At 34.3% G+C, this 19,559-nt stretch overlaps 3 protein-coding genes across 3 annotated transcripts; all 3 read left to right on the top strand.

The window, feature by feature from the left end:
• Positions 1-4,614: 4,614 nt before the first annotated feature.
• Positions 4,615-5,318, top strand: LOC18590877 (Ribosomal protein L11 family protein). Its single transcript, XM_018126631.2, has one exon. It carries the CDS (start codon positions 4,684-4,686, stop codon positions 5,182-5,184), a length of 501 nt encoding a protein of 166 aa, XP_017982120.1. The 5' UTR covers positions 4,615-4,683; the 3' UTR covers positions 5,185-5,318.
• A 6,277-nt stretch (positions 5,319-11,595) lies between these two features.
• On the top strand, positions 11,596-13,915 carry PIP2;4 (plasma membrane intrinsic protein 2;4). Its single transcript, XM_007016678.3, has 4 exons — positions 11,596-12,014; positions 12,244-12,539; positions 13,175-13,315; positions 13,406-13,915. The coding sequence occupies exons 1-4, from the start codon at positions 11,696-11,698 to the stop codon at positions 13,517-13,519; spliced, it is 870 nt and encodes a 289-aa protein (XP_007016740.3). The 5' UTR covers positions 11,596-11,695; the 3' UTR covers positions 13,520-13,915.
• Positions 13,916-17,611: 3,696 nt separating this feature from the next.
• LOC18590875 (uncharacterized) lies at positions 17,612-18,306 on the top strand. The gene has a single exon (XM_007016677.3). The coding sequence runs from the start codon at positions 17,669-17,671 to the stop codon at positions 18,083-18,085; it is 417 nt and encodes a 138-aa protein (XP_007016739.2). The 5' UTR covers positions 17,612-17,668; the 3' UTR covers positions 18,086-18,306.
• Positions 18,307-19,559: the final 1,253 nt, after the last annotated feature.

Raw genomic sequence — 19,559 nt, 5'->3', positions numbered from 1 at the left:
AGTTATGGTCCCTATTTGATCAATGGGTAAGTGATTGCATGTTGTTCAATCCCCTTCAAAATTATAGCCATGAAAACGATCTCTCATTCTTTTGTAAATTACTAGGCCTTGAACATTTCAAAAGTTTAGAGTCATTATTATATATGCTTATGATAATTTTTTTACGTATTTTCACATGTCAATATCTATAAATAATCTAATTAAATGTATTACGAACACGTAACATGCATCGATATTTAATGTGTATGTAAATGTGACTATCAAACATTTATGATTGAATTTATACATATATATATATGCATTAAACAATCGCAAATAACGTGTTTCATCCTGGCTTCTGCGAATTTTCCCAAACCCTTTATGTGGAAATATATGTACTCTCGTTATATTCAATCAAGAAAGGGAACAAGAAGTCATGGTCAGCCATGGCCACCTTAGCACTCATAGAACTTTGACTATCAATTAAAAGTGTTTTCGTTTTATTAAACATTTACAAATATTATTATTTACTAATAGCATGCAACGAAATTCAATGTGTATGTAAGCACGACGATTAAATATTTATAAACGAATTTTAAGATATAATATATTTATTTATATATATATATATATATGTATGTTTTAAAAAAGTCACAAATTTATGGGTTAATTTTATCGGCTTTTTGAATTTCTCGAAACCCTTTAATAATTACTAATTAAATTAACAAATAATCACACTATCATCACTGTAGCTGCTTGCAAGAAAATGAAAACGAGAATTTCAATCCCTTTTGGGCGAAATTGGGTAAATCTCCTAAAGCTATGGATGTTGACATTATAGACTAATGCCTTGTTTGGATTCGAAATCCAGTAAAGAAACAAAAACAGTATTATTATTATTATACAATAATGATGATTAATTTTAATAAAATTATTTTAATGGCTATATTAATTAAGCTTAATTATCATATTAAGCTATCATTGTCCTAGCTGGTTCTCTTATTGAACCAGTCATATTTTTCTGCACTAAAATATATTCCAAGCAACAACCTAAGCTAAAACCCTAAGTTATTGCAGCATCTGCCGAAAGAAATAAAAACCACAAGATTTCAATTAAAATAATGTAAATCACTTTTTTTTTTTTTTAATCTAAACATCTGATTTTGATTTACAAGCAAAGAACTACCACAAACGGAACATACAATATAGTAAAAATGTTCCTAATGTGACAAATCCCGGATTTTATTATTAACTCATTGATAATTGAATTCATCTTCTTAAGAGTAGGTTAAAAAAATTAATTTAAAATTTGATATTTTATAAATGTATTTAATCTGACAATATATAGTTAAATGATTATTTTCCGGTAAAATTATCTGATTTAGCTTCCGATAATGAGAGAGTTTGAAGAAACCCAAGAGAAAAAAATGAAAAAAAAAAGAATATTTGAACTTTAAGTACCTTGAGCCAAATAAAAAATACAATAATAAAAATTGTATTTGTTTAAATATGGGTGATAAATTCAATTAATAACCCTAAATAGAGTGATACATTTAAACTTTATCTTAAAAATTTTTGAATTCTAAAACTCTAATATCCAAAACTATATATTAAAACTCTCTTTATTGTCTTGTACAAAAATGATAATGACTTGTGTCTAGTGCATAAAAGTCAATATTCACATTGGGTTTTTGCTTTTAGAATTCTCCAGCCCTTTCTTCTTAATTTTCATGTAAAGTCATGGTTTTTAACCAAGCATTGCTTTCCAAAGCATAAATCTTTTGACACTTATTACCATGCAAACAGATCGACTTAAACTTGAACTATGGGTACAAAGAATCAAGTTCTTTTGTTATTGGATAACATATTTAATCTTATCTTGGAAAAAAAATGGTGACCATTTCTTAGGTTTTGAAAAAATAGAGAAACACAAGAAAAAAAAAAATGATTCCACCATGAAATCAAATCTTTGTGATTTGTGGTGTAACATCAATGGAAAATCATAAGAAAAACAGCAAAACAGCAGGCGTGGCGTGGTAAAAACTTTTGTCGGAGTTTCGTTTCTAGAGACGTGAAATGATGTTTTAATAAGACGGGAAGACCATATAGGATGTCATGGTTCACAGCAATCTATAAAAGTATTATCAATTTTGATTTATTATTATAAATTAAATTAAAATAAATAATATTTTATAAATTGATGTGAACCGTAACACGTATTATTAACTTTCAAAGACGATGCTGCCGTTGCTAAAGCTCCTTGTCCCCTTGGTGTATTTTTTTCTTTTCTCAAGAGCCAAACTGTTTAACATTGCTTGGTAGAGATGATGTATCTTTTTGAATCTATCTTTTCCAAGATAAGCAAAATTCCATCATTGATTGAATTTGGTATAACCAATGGCTAACAAAAATTATTCAAATCACATTGTTTTCTTCTTCGCGTCATCAACATAACATCAATCAACATGAAGTTGTTACATCCATGATACTATTTTTGTTTTTTTTTTTAAAAAAACTACTAATATAGTGTATATTTATATTACATATATAAAAATTGTATAAAATGGGTAGTTAGAAAGAGATATTTATATTATCTATTAATGTAGGAGTCTTCATGCGATTTAATTGTTATATTTTTCAAAATATGGTAATTTAAAATTTAAAATTTTATATTTTTATCATGGATTATGCGCGCATGAACTCGTTTTTTCTAAAAAGAGATACTGTTCGAAATGAAATTCTATAACTGAGTTCGGCAAATGTTAAAGGCATATATATATATATATATTCTCAACTTTAAAGAATTAAGTTTGAGTCTCTTTCTTTAGGGAAAAAATCATATAATGATTAAGAAAAGAGCAAAGAAATGAAGGGATGTGGAGAGGATATCTAATGTATTCTTTCAAGAGAAGAAACAACTATATCTAGTGTGTTATTGTGGTGGTGGAAAAATGTCCACAAAAGGAAATTAAAGCTAGTTTCGTGCAGGTTAGGTATAGAGCCTCTTAAGCTTTCCTTTTCATTCGAAAAAAGGTTGGTGTGGTCGCCATATGGGGCCATAGCATTGTATAATTTAGTTGCCCAAGTCCGATGGCTGACAATCACGGACACTGACTCTTGGAGGAGAGGGGTCCAAAGCAGCAGTCCCCATTTTCAATTTTCCTTGGCTGTCAAGTGCGTGTAACTTGCAACTTTGAAGCTCCTCCTCACCATCACTCCTCTGTCTCTCTCTGCATTATTTTCCTCGGTGAAAGTTACATTTTGGGTACTTGAAATCAATCCCCCCAATGATGCTTATCCCCATGCGTAGTTATTGGTTAAACTTTATCCTCCTCCTCACCCTTATGGCTGTCATTTGCCAGCACCCAGACTCAGGTATCAAGCATTAAGGACATCGAGTGATCAAATCAAGACCTTGGGTTTCAACTTTTATTTAGATCACCTTGGAGGAACAGTAAAAGAGAGAAAAATTAGGGTTTCGAGCTGTGTGTTTTTAAATTACTTAATCAAATGTTGGGATGAAGAGTTAGATGAGTTCTTAAAGAGACAGATACTAAATTTCAAATGGTACATGCCAAAGAAGAGTTTTCCCAACTAAGCTAGATTTGCCATATCTGTGTCAGTCCTTGTCCTTCACCATCTCCATCACAAGCAAAGCTTACTTGCACACAAGGTATAAAATTGTGAGCACCCAAAACCCAAAAGAAAAACAAATACTGGAATGCATGCGAATGGATAAAATTCTGTCGTCGAGCTTGAAATTCAGCTGCAAGACAAACGAAACTCATCAGGGCCTTGGCTATGCTGACCTTTTGGTCCCCCTCTCCTGCTCGATCAATAGCTTAGTCGATATCTAGAAAGATGGACCCAAAAATCCATGGAACACAAACAAAACATAAAACCACTGCCAATGAGATATGCCGTCCGTCCGCGGACACTATTTATAAATTAATAGAGAATTAAATATTATTATTTTTTAATAAATAAATTTAAAAATTGAGAATTTTAAAAACCATTTGGTCAAAAATAACTACGAAGAGCAGAACATTTGATTTATTAATTAGTGTATTATTCTCTTATTTAAAGAATAGAATTTGAATCCCTTTCTCTTAATTATAAAAAAAAACTACGAATTTTTTTTTTTATGGATTATTATTTTATGTATTAGCTGTGAAATTTTTAATTTTATAAACAGAATTAGATGATTGTCTTATGTTCGTTTGATTATAATTGATCTATTAACCTCTACAAATATACTCGAATGAGATACATATCAATACTCTAACCTCGTTTGTAGAGTTCTAAAACTCTATTATCTATGAACAAGATAATTTTTCTCTTTTTGGTATATATTGTGATGCTATAGCTTTCACAATATGGGCTGAAAATAGCTTATTTTCACATGGTCTGGATTTCTAACCCAATATTCATAAGCCTAGTTCAACCCAATCATCAGCAGAAGGCTAGAAGCCCAAGAACATAAAACCGTAGCCCAGTTGGTCAGCCCAAAGCAGTTCCATACAAGAGTGAAATTACGAAAGCACCCATCTCTATTTCTCGCGTTTCCGAGCTTCCTTAGAGGTTAAATGGGACATTTAGTTAGAAAAACCCTAGCTATATTAGCTCCACTCTTCCTTTCTTCCATTTCCTGAAAGCCCTAGCCCCCCCGCTGTTACTCTTTTCCATCGAAGAGCAAGCCCAGCAATGCCGCCCAAGTTCGACCCAACCCAAGTCATCGACGTCTTCGTCCGCGTCACTGGCGGCGAAGTTGGTGCAGCCAGTTCGCTGGCTCCGAAGATCGGTCCACTCGGTCTCTCTCCCAAAAAGATCGGTGAAGACATAGCCAAGGAAACCGCCAAGGACTGGAAGGGTCTCCGCGTAACCGTCAAGCTCACCGTCCAGAACCGTCAGGCTAAAGTCACGGTGGTCCCGTCGGCGGCTGCGCTGGTAATCAAGGCCTTGAAGGAGCCGGAGAGGGATCGAAAGAAGACCAAGAACATCAAACACAACGGGAGCATCAGCCTCGACGACGTCATCGAAATTGCTAAGGTAATGAGGCCGAGGTCGATGGCTAAGGATTTGAGAGGGACGGTTAAGGAGATTTTGGGCACGTGCGTTTCTGTTGGTTGTACGGTCGATGGGAAAGACCCCAAAGATTTGCAGCAGGAGATCGATGATGGCGATGTTGATGTTCCTCTGGAGTGACAAGTTTGTTTTTTTTTTTAAGATTATTATTCTGTTTGTCTTTTGTTAATTTTGTTTAATTTTAAGATTTTGGACAATTTGCGGATATTTTTATCAGAGGTTGTTTTTGAGGTTAATTTAGATGATTTTAACAATTATGGGTCCTTTAATGGCTATAGATGTGATGTTTATTTATATTGTTTTGTGTTTTTCTTATTGCTTTTTCTATACCTATTTGAAATGCATTGTCTTGGTGGTGCTTCTGCTTTGGTATGGAAGAAATGAATTGAAAATGTTGCATATTGGTTGAGTTTCAGTTTTTGAATGTGTTTTAGGAAGTCAATTACATTGGTTTGCTGGTTGACTAGGTACAAATGATTTAGATATCATAGAGCGGTTGTTTTCGGATGTTGCTGCTAAGAATGGTGTGTTGCACGGTCGGTTTGGTGATTGGGTTTTATGATGAATGCTAAACTTGTTGGATTCTGTTTGATCACAATCTTACTCGTATAACTTAGAATAAGTTTCATTTGGATGGTGCCAAAGGATCACGTAGCATTCAGGCGTAGTTTCTTTATAGAAGTTTGAGAGTTGCTCATTCTTTTGCTGCTACTGTTGGCAGCCCTGCAGCAGTCAGCGCTTCTTGACCTGTTTAACTCTTGTTTTATCTGCTGAGCTAAAGTTTTGCATCATTGCTAAATGTTCTTGGTTTTATGTTTTTTTCTTTAATTTTTATATGCATAGCAGTGTTTTTCTTGATTCATGATGCATCGTGAAGGTGTGATGGTTGCATATTATCTACTAACATAAGGTCACATTTGTTTCCAGGGCTAGTCTTTTCTTGTGTTATTGTTCAAATGAGATCTAGGTCTTTTCTTGAACATTTCCTCCTCTGGTTGCTATTTATTTGGTTATTGTTGAAATGAGATAGCAGCATTGTGCATAAGGTGTAACTTGATAAAAAATTTCTATTTGTTCCAAAGTAATGATAACTTCAAAGTTTCAGGTTTTTTGTTTGTGGTACTGTATCATAATTCAATTTTCTAGTGTGTTATTGTTCAAATGAGGTTTAGGTCTTTGCTTGAAGTTATTTTCTCCTCTGGTTTCGATCTATTCTGTTATTGTCGAAATGAGATAGCAGCATTGTGCATAAGGTGTAACTGAATAAAAAGTTACCATTTGTTCCAAAGTAGTGATTAACTTCACAGTTTCAGGCTTTTTGTTCATTGGACGATATCATAATTGAATTTTCTATTGCTTGTTAGAAGTAGGAGGATGTAAGCTGTTGGTGTTATAAAATTCTGACTTATTGACCTTAGCATGACTGTATGACCATATTATGAATATGCATGATACTGTTTTAATACCGGAGAACAGCTGTCTTCGAAGTAGATGTTTAGTGACCAGAAGGACCTTGTATTTTTTTTCCCCCCTCTGTATGGTAGGTTTTAGGTAGGGGAAATGGGCTAAGTATTGAATCTTGGATAGGGTAGGATCTAATCTTTGGTTGAAGACAACTCCCTTTCTGCTGCCGTATCTTCAGGTATTTATTATGTGTTCTGAGCCATTTTGAAAGCTTGGTATCTTTAACTAGGATGGGAGGATCCTTCGCAGATCTCTTAAACCAGGTGTTGGGTAGAACTGCATTAAATTGTTTATTATTGTTTGTTCTTGATTTGGTCTGCCATTTTGCACCTAGATGGAATTTTAGCCATATACTTCATTGCTAAGGTACCTCCTTTGTTGTTTTTGCATCTAAATGTGGATTTGGTTGTCTAACAGCAAAGTTCATTGATCGCTATAAATCATAGTTTTCGGCCTTATGACCATGTTTATGATTAGTAAATGATCACACATGTAAATTGAGAAAATAGACAGTGAAATTAAACCATTTGGGAGACCTTAGAAATCCACTTTTGATAAATTTCACTTTTAAAGAAGAGGGATGTTGTAGTCTTCAAAGGTTCTCCACATTTTTATTTATAACTCTTTGTTTATTCTTGATTCTGCCTCTCGGTGCTATCTTTCATTTCCCTTTGCCTTTGGTTGCTGGGTGCACCTTTGCATTTCATTGTTTTGTCATTTTCATTGTTGATGTATCCCTCATAAGCATATTCTGTCAAGGAGGCTGAGAATCTATTGTTAGCTTAAACACCCAAAGTTGGAAAACTTTTTTTGATTAGATTGCTGTAAGGATTTTAGGGGATCTTGTTGAACAACTTGGGTTCTAATAATGGAGTTTGCCCTAACAAATTTAAGATACTTTCCGACTTTCAACAAGAAAAATATCTCTCGTGTTCCACTCGTTTTCTAGGAAGTTAGATTGCCTGCTATTTCAGGCAACAAATCATTGACTCCTCTTTCTCTCATAGTCCACGTGGATTTGGTCCTTGCCGACAATTAGATATGTTCCATCATCAATGATGGGTCTCCTGCTTTGTTTCCTTTTCCTATATAAACCTCCCCCATTGTCTTCCTCCTCTGCTCAACGACGTTCCTTAAACCCTTTTCGAAGGAAAAACCCATTACCAAATCTGCATTTGCCATTGGCAGTCGCGTTGTCTGAGATCCTTAGCTCCCCTCTCTTTCTCAGCTGATGCCCCCTTAGGGGAAAGAGAGATCTTGTTAGTATTGTGATTGGTTTTTACAATGGCTAGAGAGGTGATCAGGTACATGATGAAGCCTTGGATCGAGGCACCCCCATCCCTCATCGGCTTCCCTTTGAGGCCTTCCGATACCCCAAAACTAGAGACGATAAGAGAAGAGCGAGCGGAAGAATACGAGGATGATGATGATGATGACGACGAGGAGGAGGATGATAAGTGATTAGCTTTTGGTTATATGGTAAGTTTTTTAGCTGTCAGGGTCGGCGTCCTGGTTCTGGAAATGAACTTAAAAGGAGACGTGGAAATGAAGTACTCAATATCTTCCTGGTGTTGAGGATCATAATCAAATATATGTCCAACATAGTAGTGTAGCAATTGACGTTTTTGGTGTATATATTATTCTAGCTGTACCTGTGTATATTGATGTATATCAATTAAAGAGAATGTTCATAAGTCGAATGATAATGGGTTAATGTTAAAAGTTTATCGTCGACCTCAGATGTATTGAATTTCATTAATAACTATATATCCTGTTCGTCCCATCTTGAATCCTAGCAAACGATTTTATTTTCCCTTATTTTTGGAGTTCTTCATAGTTTGTGTTTAGATCGTTGGCTTCTCCAGACTTTGACCAACCAGGCAAGGCCTATCTTTGCCTGCTATCTTTAGCAAGAGAATGATCTGACAACAGGCAAACAGTTCTAAAAGTAATCTTTTATTGTTGGAGAATTGTTTAGCCAAAGGTGAGATGGTCTTTGTATCTTGCACTTTCCCCTGGATTACATGAACAGGACCAATTTGCTCGAATTTGCCTGGTTATTTGCTCAGCTTGACTTCAAGGTACTGGACTTGGTGTGCATGTATGAGCAATGTGGTTTAAATGGTGCATGCAATGATGAAGAAAAGAAAGGGGAAGCAAATTATTTTGTGCTTTCCAGGATAACAGAAAGCAATAGCCATGGCAAGAACACTTGTGCCTGAACCTGAATCAGGGATGGAGTTTCCTTGCAAAGAGCCGGAAAACATTTCTAAGCTCAATAGCCCATCATGTAATTTGGACTGATTCACTTGTTGTGTATGGTTTGACAAGGAAGGTAGCTTACAATATCCATGGCAAGTAAGGCAATAAACAATCTTCAGGGGGCAAAACCTGGGTTTATGTACACATCTAGGTATTCATAACAGTTTTAGCCTATACTTTTACTGCAAGATTTTCCAATATTACATGCCATAATCTGGTCTCACTCAATCTTTTTCAAAAGCAGAAGGTTCTTACAATAAAACTAACAGTTATGATAATTTACGAAACTTAAATTACCGCTAATCAATTAAATACTAACACAAGATCATATCAATAAAAAGATCTCATCCTTAATAAGTCAATCAGTTCATTTTCAGTACAAGAATATATCAAATTTAAGGACGTGCTTAAACGTAATTGAGATAGTAAATTAAGAAATTTTGTTAAAAAAATATTTTATTGATATTTATTTTTAAAATTTTTATCGAATTCGATTTAATCGTAACATTTTGTAATTGAAAACAGATAATCAATTTACAGCATCGTTCTAAACCTCGGAATTGGATAAAATTTGTTTTTTTTTTCTTCTTCGTGTATTAAGTTAATCATCAAATTATTGGGGGGGTGGGGAGAAGTGATCTATGATTAACAACAACATGACCTAAAATTTCCTGTTTAAAAAAAAATGAAAAACGCCACCGACCAGCTACGGGTCACTATTATCCCTACAAATCCCCTAGAAGAAAAAAGAAAGAAAAAAACATTAATTCCCATAACTCAAATTTGAACACGTGGTGGCTTTCTAGCCATAACTCAAATCCAAGAAAGAAACATCAATAGTCAAGCCACCAGAAAGACCAAAAGGAGAGAAGGGGAGGAATTTAGTAATTTGCTTTTGGTTTGAATGAAAGGGTAATAAATAATTGAGATCGAATTTATTTTTATTATATAATAATTGAGAAATATGTAAGAAATTGACAAGACATATGGTCGGTTTCATTTATACATTTAATGTCAGCATTAGAAGATTTGGTCGGTCTTGTTTAAAATCTGTTTATTTATAAAAAATATTATTGACATTTTAGTAATTTTTTTTTTGTTTTTTTAACAAAGGGAAAGTATTGCTTTGTTACCTTATTTTGTTCTATTGAATGACCCTTTTCAATGATGAATTTTTTTTTTTACATATTTTCATTATATTTTTGAAATCATTTTAACATTTTAAATGGTTTTAATCCAAACTTAAATGTCAAATTGATAGAAATTAGTAGATTTCAATAAATGGGATAATAAGTATAATGAACAGAATAGAACACGTATCCCGTTTTTAAAGTCAAATGCAAAGAATAAAACTTTAACAATAAATTCAGAAACAATTTAAAAAAAAATTGAAAACATTAATTAACCTAGAATATAGTTGGGTATAAACTTGAAAATGGGTTTAAATTGTAGTGTTTGGACCACCTTTTTAATGGTTTGATTATTCAAAAAATAAGAGAGTAGAAAGGTGAAAACAAGTTTAATTCTTCTTAATTAATCCAAAATTTTGGTAAATGCTTTGGGACAAGCTTGAAATGTTGAAAGTTAAACCTAGGGCAAGTCTAATAAATGTAAAATTGTTACATGGTCCATTCAAATAATATATATATAAAGATAATTAAAGTTTTTTTTTTTAAAAGTCAATGGTTCGACTACAAAAATTACTAAAAAAAATTAAAAATTAAAAATATTAATTCTTGGTTTGATGGTTTAGATATGAGACCAAAAATGCTTATCATCACAAATATATAAATATATAAGAAATCATCCATTTTTTTTAGAACATGGATGGATTAATGGATGTTTATCTATGCTTTTTGCTTAATTTGGACATACATAGATTAAATGATAGGTTGGCTCTTTTTGTTTTTTCTTTAAGCAATCAGAATCTGTTTGGCTGCCTAGAAAATGAGCAAATTAAAAGAGAAAGTGCCAAGAAGAGAGAAAATATATATATATTAAAATAAAAGATTTTGCAATATCCTTTTAATCATGAAAATTTCAGCTGCTTTTTGATCACAACCATGCACAATATGTTGCAAAAATTTTAATTAGCTTTTAGGTATGTACAGGCAAGTTTATCTGGAAAGCCATCAGCCAGCCATATGACAAACAGTTTCTGGTAATTTAATAATTCAATTAATAATTAAGGGAATCAGACCTATTTATATACTATTTGTTCCCCCCCCTACATAACATAGAAAAATGGGTTTTGAATTTTACATATGAAACTTTTTTGGTTGGATATATAATTAATTTGTATTTTCTTGGCAAATTAAGAGTTTCCTCATTCTGGGAATTTCAGGTAAAGGGCATGGATGGATCATGGAAGAGCTGTTGCAATTATTAAAATACAAAAAATCCAACTGTATTTCTTTGAATACATATAGTAGGAAATGCTCGTTCTCTTTTATAAGAGTTAGATTCGAAGTTCAATTTCAACTTGATTTCTTCGTTATAAATGGATTTATGCATTAATAAGATGATAAATATTTGATTTATTAATAATATATACAATTTATACAGGAACAATATCTAGAATATATATCTCAGGTAAAAACCCTCATGGAAGAAAAGAAAAGTAAAGGTAGGGAAAATTAGAAAAATTAGCAGTTGTATTAGCTAATGGTGGGTCCATTGCGAACGAAGAAAATCGATATCAAGGGTGTAATGGACGGCTAAAAATTATGTCATTACACATAATCACACTCTAATCATTTTCATCCTCTCTCCTTTTCTCTCTCCCCCTTATATACCCTGCTTCTCCTACTCAACCCTTCATCCACAGCCACCAGAGCCAAAAACCCAAGCTCTCTTTTCTGTTCTTGCTCACAGTTTTTCAAAGGTTTTTAGGAAAGAAGAGGATATGGCGAAGGAAGTTGAGACTGCAGAGCAAGGTGGTGGAGAGTTCTCAGCCAAGGACTACCATGATCCGCCACCAGCTCCATTGATTGATGCAGAAGAGCTCTTCAAGTGGTCGTTTTACAGGGCACTGATTGCTGAGTTCATTGCTACCCTTCTCTTTTTGTATGTCAGTGTGTTGACTGTGATCGGGTACAAGGTCCAAACCGACACTCTGAAGAACCCTGTTGATGCGGACTGTGGTGGTGTTGGCATTCTTGGTATTGCTTGGGCCTTTGGTGGCATGATCTTTATTCTTGTTTACTGCACTGCTGGTATCTCTGGTGAGTACTGTTTCTGCACCTTGTAAACCATTTCATCAGGAATAATCCTCTTTCTTTTTTCTTTAACCTTGCGCCACTTTATATTAACTTCCATCGAGTGGGATTTTCTTGTTCTTTGTTTCTACTGTATTCCCTTGACTGACAAAGGAAGTTTCCCAGGAACCAAACAAAAAGTTAGCTAGCTAGCAAACATGATCTACTCTTCTGACTGTTGAATGCACACTTACAGGAGGACACATCAACCCGGCTGTGACCTTCGGGCTGTTCTTGGGACGCAAGGTGTCACTCATCCGAGCCATCATGTACATGGTAGCTCAGTGCTTGGGTGCCATCTGCGGCTGTGGGTTGGTCAAGGCTTTCCAAAAGACTTACTACAACACCTACGGTGGTGGTGCCAACGAGCTCCAATCTGGCTACAACAAGGGCACCGGCTTGGGTGCTGAGATCATTGGTACCTTCGTTCTTGTCTACACTGTCTTCTCTGCCACCGACCCCAAGAGGAGTGCAAGGGATTCCCATGTTCCTGTATGTACTTTATCATTTCCTCTTTTATCTTTTTTATCTCCCCTTTCTTTTCGTTTTAGGTTATACGTCCTTTTCTTACTCACCGTTCACCTTTCTTTCTTTCCAATAAACTGATTGATTTGATTTTGGGGAGGTTTTCACTTTCAGTATGGATAACTACAACCACAGTAAAATTTGTTAGGTTTTAATTAAAGGGTTTTGTTTCCTTCAATGCATAATTTAATTATATTTACCGTATCCGATAACATTAAAAAAATAATAATATCGAATTTTATGAGTCTGATGATAATCGAAATGAATACATAATAATATAAAGTAATTAATTATGAATAATCAAACTTTTTTATTGCTAAACCTAAGTAGAGATATAGCCACTTGATGGTTTAATTCAATCCCTTGAAAGCGAATAGGCAATCCCACTAGAGGCCTACAAGAAAAAGTAGTGGTGCATTATTTGTAGATTGTCCATCTAGACTCTATTTCTATTGGTTTTCCGCTTGAATTTCCTACTACATGGAGCTTTCATGGTGTTAGGCAGGAGTGGTGGTCTCCCCTCTTTGTTGTCTTTTTTTTTTCCACTCCAATTTGTGAAATTTTGACTAATTAATTTTCTTTTGTAATAAAAAAAATTAAAGGTCTTGGCTCCACTTCCCATTGGATTTGCTGTGTTCATGGTTCACCTTGCCACAATCCCAATCACTGGCACTGGTATCAACCCTGCAAGGAGTTTTGGAGCTGCTGTGATTTACAACAGAGAGAAGGCCTGGGATGACCAAGTAAATAATTATTTCAACTTCCTATATGCTTTCCATTTGCTGTTATTCTTTTAACAAGGAATGTAAAGAGTTAAATATTTTCTTGTGCAGTGGATCTTCTGGGTTGGACCTTTCATTGGAGCTGCCATTGCTGCATTCTACCACCAATACATCCTAAGAGCAGCAGCCATCAAGGCCCTTGGATCTTTCAGGAGCAATGCTTAAAAAAAATCAGCTCTCCTTTTCCATGGATAATTCAAGAAAAAATTATGGTCATGATGAATTGTGATGGAGATGTTTCCCACAGAGAATAACAAATGAAGAGTGCAAGTCTGTCTGAGGGGGTTTCCCTCTTGCAATCTTCTTTCTGTCTCTTACATGGGGTTGGAAGGAGAAGCCTTGAGGGAGCCATTGAACTGTAAATAAATTAAAATATATTTATGGACAAGGGTGTCTCTTTTGAACCAATCCCTGTTTGTTCTTATCTTTTCTTTTTCTTTTGCTTTGAATGTATTTAATTAAGTAATTGTGTTGTCATCTTTGTTTATCCTTATCATCTCCTTTGTATTCACCCCTTCTTTTTATGCATAATTCTAGTAGTGAATTGTGTTGTCTTCTTTAGTCTTCAGCCACTATCTTTATCCCCTTGTCATCAATCCATTGTATTGACTTGCAAAATCAAGCTAAGCATGCTATAGACTATAGTATAGCTTAGCCACAGACTTGAAATCGAAAATGACTCAATCATCCCTAAACATATGACTTCGAGTAAAATTTTTATTTTTTTACATTGAAAATGATGTTAAAATAATCTTTATATTATTTTATACTGAACTAGACAGTTTGATTGTGAAAGGCTTCTAGTTTTTACTACCACTTGCAAGCTTGACAAAGAATCAATTGTGAAGGAGTCTCCCTCAAGACCAGTGATCATACACTAGGGTTACTAGGGATGCAAGCACCAAGAAATTTATCAAACAACTGTGCCCCAAACCCCAACTTTCTAGTTTTTCTTTGCAAATTTGGGTTTTTGTTTTGGGGAGTCCATGATGAACCTTTCTCCTCCTTTCAATATTATTGGGGCAAGTGTCTTCTTCCTCCATTCCCTAAGTTAACATTTCTCTGCATTTATATTGAAAATTTGGCTTTGGTATCAGCATATTCTGATCCTCAAATTCTCTTAAATGATTGCATACGAACTATTGATCATCAAAGAGCTGATTTAATAATTTAGTAATTCATAGTACTTAGACAGTGATATACCTAAAAGAGATTAGATGAGTTGGCTTTTGTGGTGGTGGTTTGTGGAAATGAGATGATGTATTTGATTCTTTTTATCTATGATGTATTATATTGTAGTTGCTAAGGACAAAAATAATAAGAAAAGAGAAGGAAATGGGTTAGGTCAATAAGGCTTTGGGTTTCTATTGCCTTTTTTTTTTTTCTTTAAAGTTGGATGCTTCTCTCTAGGAGAATTAATTTACCTTATCTTGTCCTTATTATTTAATGGCCCCTTGGTCATTGTCCAGGGCAAAGTAGTTGAGTCTTTAGCCCTTTGATGATGAACAATTTTGGGTTTAAAATTGCAGGGAAGGTGAGCTTTCACTGTTGGAGTTTGCATATGAAAGAGATATATTTGGATATTATTTCATATGTCACTCAATCCCTTGCTATCCAAGACACAATATTCAGATTTGGGAGTGATAAACATCATCAAGTTGAAGCAAAACCCATAATTATAAGTGAGAAAAAAACCCTTAATTATATATATATATAGAGAGAGAGAGAGAGAGGGAGAGAGAGAGAAAGTGACATGGTTTGTATTTTCAAAATAAAATTATTAACACCAAGAGTTTTTTCTCTTTATTCAAATAACGAGAAAATAATAATATTTCATTAGACGTTCTATTCGTTTTGTTATATTTGTCATTTATTAACTTTTTTAATCAAACGAGTTTAATTTTTTTAATTAGCATTTAAACTTTTAACAAAGAACAAATATAATGGGACAAAAAGAGTATTAATTTAGAGAGGAAATCTTTAGTGTAGCATATATTTCAGTCACTGTTTCTTTTCTTGTTTGTTTCTCAAGAATAAGGGAGAAAGTTCTCCATTAATTACGGGCTCTCTAGAGCATTCTACAATGTACAAACTAATCAAAGATTCCATTTAAGAGCAAAACAAATTAACTTTAATCAGCCAGAATTGGACTGTTTTTGGTCAAATGCCACATCAACTCTCTATCAGAATGTAGGTGACTCTCCCTGGAAATGTCTAGAGTATGCATAGAAACTGCAACTGTGATTATCATTATCTAATTTCTTAATACTTCTGATTAGTGATGATGTAAATGTTTAGGACTTTTAATTTGTTTGGTAACCTGTTACTGTACATTCCTATGGGAACTAAACAAGCCAATTAGCAAACCAAGTTTAAGAGATATATATAGAAAACAATGGGTTAATCAATCTCTTATCTCTTGAAGCCCCCAAACCATGAATTTTCAAAGGGTATAGAACTATTTGAGTCTAACATTCTATAGTACTCAACAATGATTTGATAAGATGATTATTACTCCCTAAGACAGAGTACTTTGAAGTAATTGATTATCAAAATTTTCAAGCTAAAGTTTCTTTCATGAACAAGAGAGATTGTTCTGGATAGGAGGAGAAAATGGATATGTTAAAATAATAAATTAAATTTTTGAAAAAATAAAATAAAATTTTTGGGTAAGATTAATGCATCGGATTCCATCAGAATTCTATAATTAAGCATGTTTGAATGAAACTAGTATTAAAATGAGTAATTTTTTTAAAAGTTTGTGTATTTCATCATTTAAAGAAAAAAAAAATCTATATACACAGGCTTTTAGGTCCAAAATATGGATGCAAAGGGGCTTCAGCCTCATTGCCTAATGCAACCCAGTTACCTTAGTTTGAGGTAATCATGGTCTCTCAATTATTCCTGAAGCATATAGCCAGCCCATTAAACCACTCACCCTTTTTCCAAGGGGAAAACCATTCCTCTTCAAAGGAAATCTTGAGTACATTCTCATCATGTGACTTCACTGCTGCATGGCTAAAACATGTGAAACCCATTTAGCCCATTGATCCAAAAACAGGACTCTTGTGGAAGTGTTAAATGGGCTCCGGCAGAGGGGAAGGATAGGAAGGAAGAAACAGAAAACAAAGCTGAAGAAGACATAATAAAGCATGAAAAAGTGACCATGATTTTAATATTAACATGTGGGGAAGATGTCTGCATTGATTTCAGTTTTGGGTTTCTTGGGGCATGCTTTGGCCTTCCTGCAATAATAGTGAAAGGCAGGTGTCACAGGCTAGCCATTATAATTACTCACATCAAATATATGTGTTCTTAGACCCTTTGCTGATCCTTCAAGCTAAGTAAAACCCCATGCTTCCATTACTTTTGGGTTTCTTTTTTCATGTATAATAAAGAATACATGAAGAGAAAATCATGCAGAAACACTGTATCCTATCCATATGTTTTTGCCATGATGCAAAGCATAATATATAATTTCATGTACATGATGAGATTAGGGTATGATTTTCTTCTCATTTTGAAAAGCATGTGAGTGAATGATAATTTACAATGAAGTTATAATAGTTTTTTTTTTTTTTTATTTGATCTCAGCACTCCATGGTAGAAAAGTGTTTGAGAAGGCACTCAAAGCAGATAGAAACTTGGCTTTGAGAGAAAGTATGTAGAAGTGAAGCAAAATGATAAGCCAATGGGGATTAGAAAACAGAGAAAACCTCATAATCACCCTACAACTCCACTCAAGTTTACATAATCTTACAAAATGAAGGTGGGAAAAAGGTGAAAAAAGATAGGAGGTTTTTCCATTTTGAGGCCATTAGCTGAGAAAATTAATAAAGGGTCATTTTTAATAATTTTTTGATAAAAGTTTATAATGTACTAATGTTATAGAATTCTATATCAGATAAGTAAGAGAAGAGAAAAGAAAAATTTTAAATTTATAAACGTAAACGTTGCTGTAAGTAATAACGTGTAATACAAAACTTGTATAAAAACAAACAAAATTAAAATTAAAATTAAAATTACTATTAAGCATGCACCTTCCGTAATGTACATATTGTACACCGATATTTCCTGGTTGACATCAAAGGGAAATTTGGGAGAGCAGCTGTTTAGAAAGAATTATTCTCTATCATTTTGTTCCCACTTCAAACAGTCATTTTACCTTCACTAAAATTAAATGCCAAGCAACAACCACTTTGAATGATTTCCATCCTTATAAAAGCCATTGGAAAGCACCCAAAGTTTTTAACTCAAACACCCATTGCTGCTTTTGCCTCTACTCACTCAAACAAACAACAAAAAGGAAAAGCAATGAGTCCATTTGCTTCTTGCTTGCTTCTCTTATTATCTTCTCTAGCTCTGGTCTCCCTCGCCAGGGCTCAAGACAGAGCTCCCCATGGCATTGCTTACGAGAACCCCATGGCTTTCTCCCCATCAGCATATGAATTCTTCCATCCGAAAACCCGAGAGCCAGACACCCAAAACCCCTGCGCAGCCTCTAATTGCTCACCATTGCCCATGGCAGCTCAAGTTGACACTGCAAAAGCACTGGAAGAAAGCAAGGTTTCGACACAGCAGATATCTGGGCATCGACTGGGAGCTGGTGGGATTGCTGGCGTTGTTTTTGGTCTGGCATTTGCAGTGCTTTTGGCAATGGGTGCTTACTATGTGCTGACCACCCGTCGAGCTAATGCTAACCGAGCAAACTCTGTTCAACCCGATGCCTGATGGTGTGCTCCATTTCTCCATGTATAATATAAGCTATAAGGGCTTGATATTGATTGAGTAGCAGTTAGAATTTAAGCATTTTCTTCTATCTTTTAGCAGTCTTTTTCTTTCTCTTTCTCTTTGGGTTCTTCCTCCTTCCAATCTTCTGTCATGGAGTGTATTGTTTATGAATTCAAATTTGTTATATAATTGCATGATGTTTCACACATGCAGACTACAAATTTAGTGTCTGATCAATCAGATTCTGCTATGTTTATCATCGCAATCATTCAAGGCAATGGCAGACACAAAACTTTAGGTCCTGAAAGTCAAGAACGAGATCATTGAGGTTATGCCCATAGTAATTGGATGCATTATGGAAAATTATACATAAATTGAATAAAAACGTCCGAAACCTGGAAAAATCTACAGGAACAGGTAAAAAGCCACAACATTTTACTGTATAATTCTCTCATTTTATACTCCAAATAACTTAGTTAATTTTTTGTTTATTAATGCACAATGAACCATACAAATTTCACAAAAATTGATAAAATATGTTTAGTACTCGCAAAACAAAATGTAAAAACTATTTCATGATTTTGTTTGTTTGGTTGGCTAAAGTCATATAGAGGAATGTATCAAGATTAAACTTTTAAACTCCAATAGTATTTTGTTTTTATGTCATATAATAACACGAAATCAAGACAGAAGATTTCTGTTCCAGTTAAACGCCCTATGCCGGTGGAGTAGTTATAGCTGAACTACTTTTCATTCACTTCCAAAACTACTCTCTACTGTCTGAACAAAAGACAAATAATATTTTGATGCTATGAACTGAACCACTCATGCAGTGGGGGATTTGATGTTTGATAAGAACTAAACCACTAGGGATTAGGTTTGATATTAAGAACTAAACCACCAATGGCTATGTTTAGGAACATGAATTTAGTTACATAATACTATTTAAAATCCCAAATCCTGTTTCGAGAGTCAAGTTTCCATTGCCCTACCTAAGGGATCAATTACATATCCAAGGATAGAAAGAGCTAATTACCAGGGACAGTAAAGCCTGATCAAAGCCACTGCTCTCACTCGACAGGAGACTATTGCAAGTGCATAGGCAATGGGACAAAGCTCGGGCAGATGGTAGTTGACACAATGTAGCATTAGGGGAGATGAAGAGCAGCATCATCATATGTGAGATTCAAAGTTCCAGGACAGCGGCGGTACGGCTTACTGCCTCAAAGGGGGTGGTACCTAGTTCTTACAAAATTAAATAGTAGCCAGTATCATCTACTTCAAACAATATTTGCCAAGAAAACAGATCTACCACAAAGTATTGAAGATATGGCCAACTAGAATCAGCATATACCATAGTAACCCTGAGAAGCAACCTTCTTGATCCAATTAATGATCAAATGTTTGTAAAGAATAAAATTGTATCAAGCATGGGGCAGGGATGAAACAAATGTTTGACAGTTTAGACAAAACA

The sequence above is a fragment of the Theobroma cacao genome, chromosome 9, assembly GCF_053813885.1.
Source record: "Theobroma cacao isolate CCN51 chromosome 9, ASM5381388v1, whole genome shotgun sequence".
NCBI lineage: Eukaryota > Viridiplantae > Streptophyta > Magnoliopsida > Malvales > Malvaceae > Theobroma > Theobroma cacao.
Note: the sequence above shows the minus strand (reverse complement) of the source record. Positions and strands in the feature narration are given on the sequence as shown.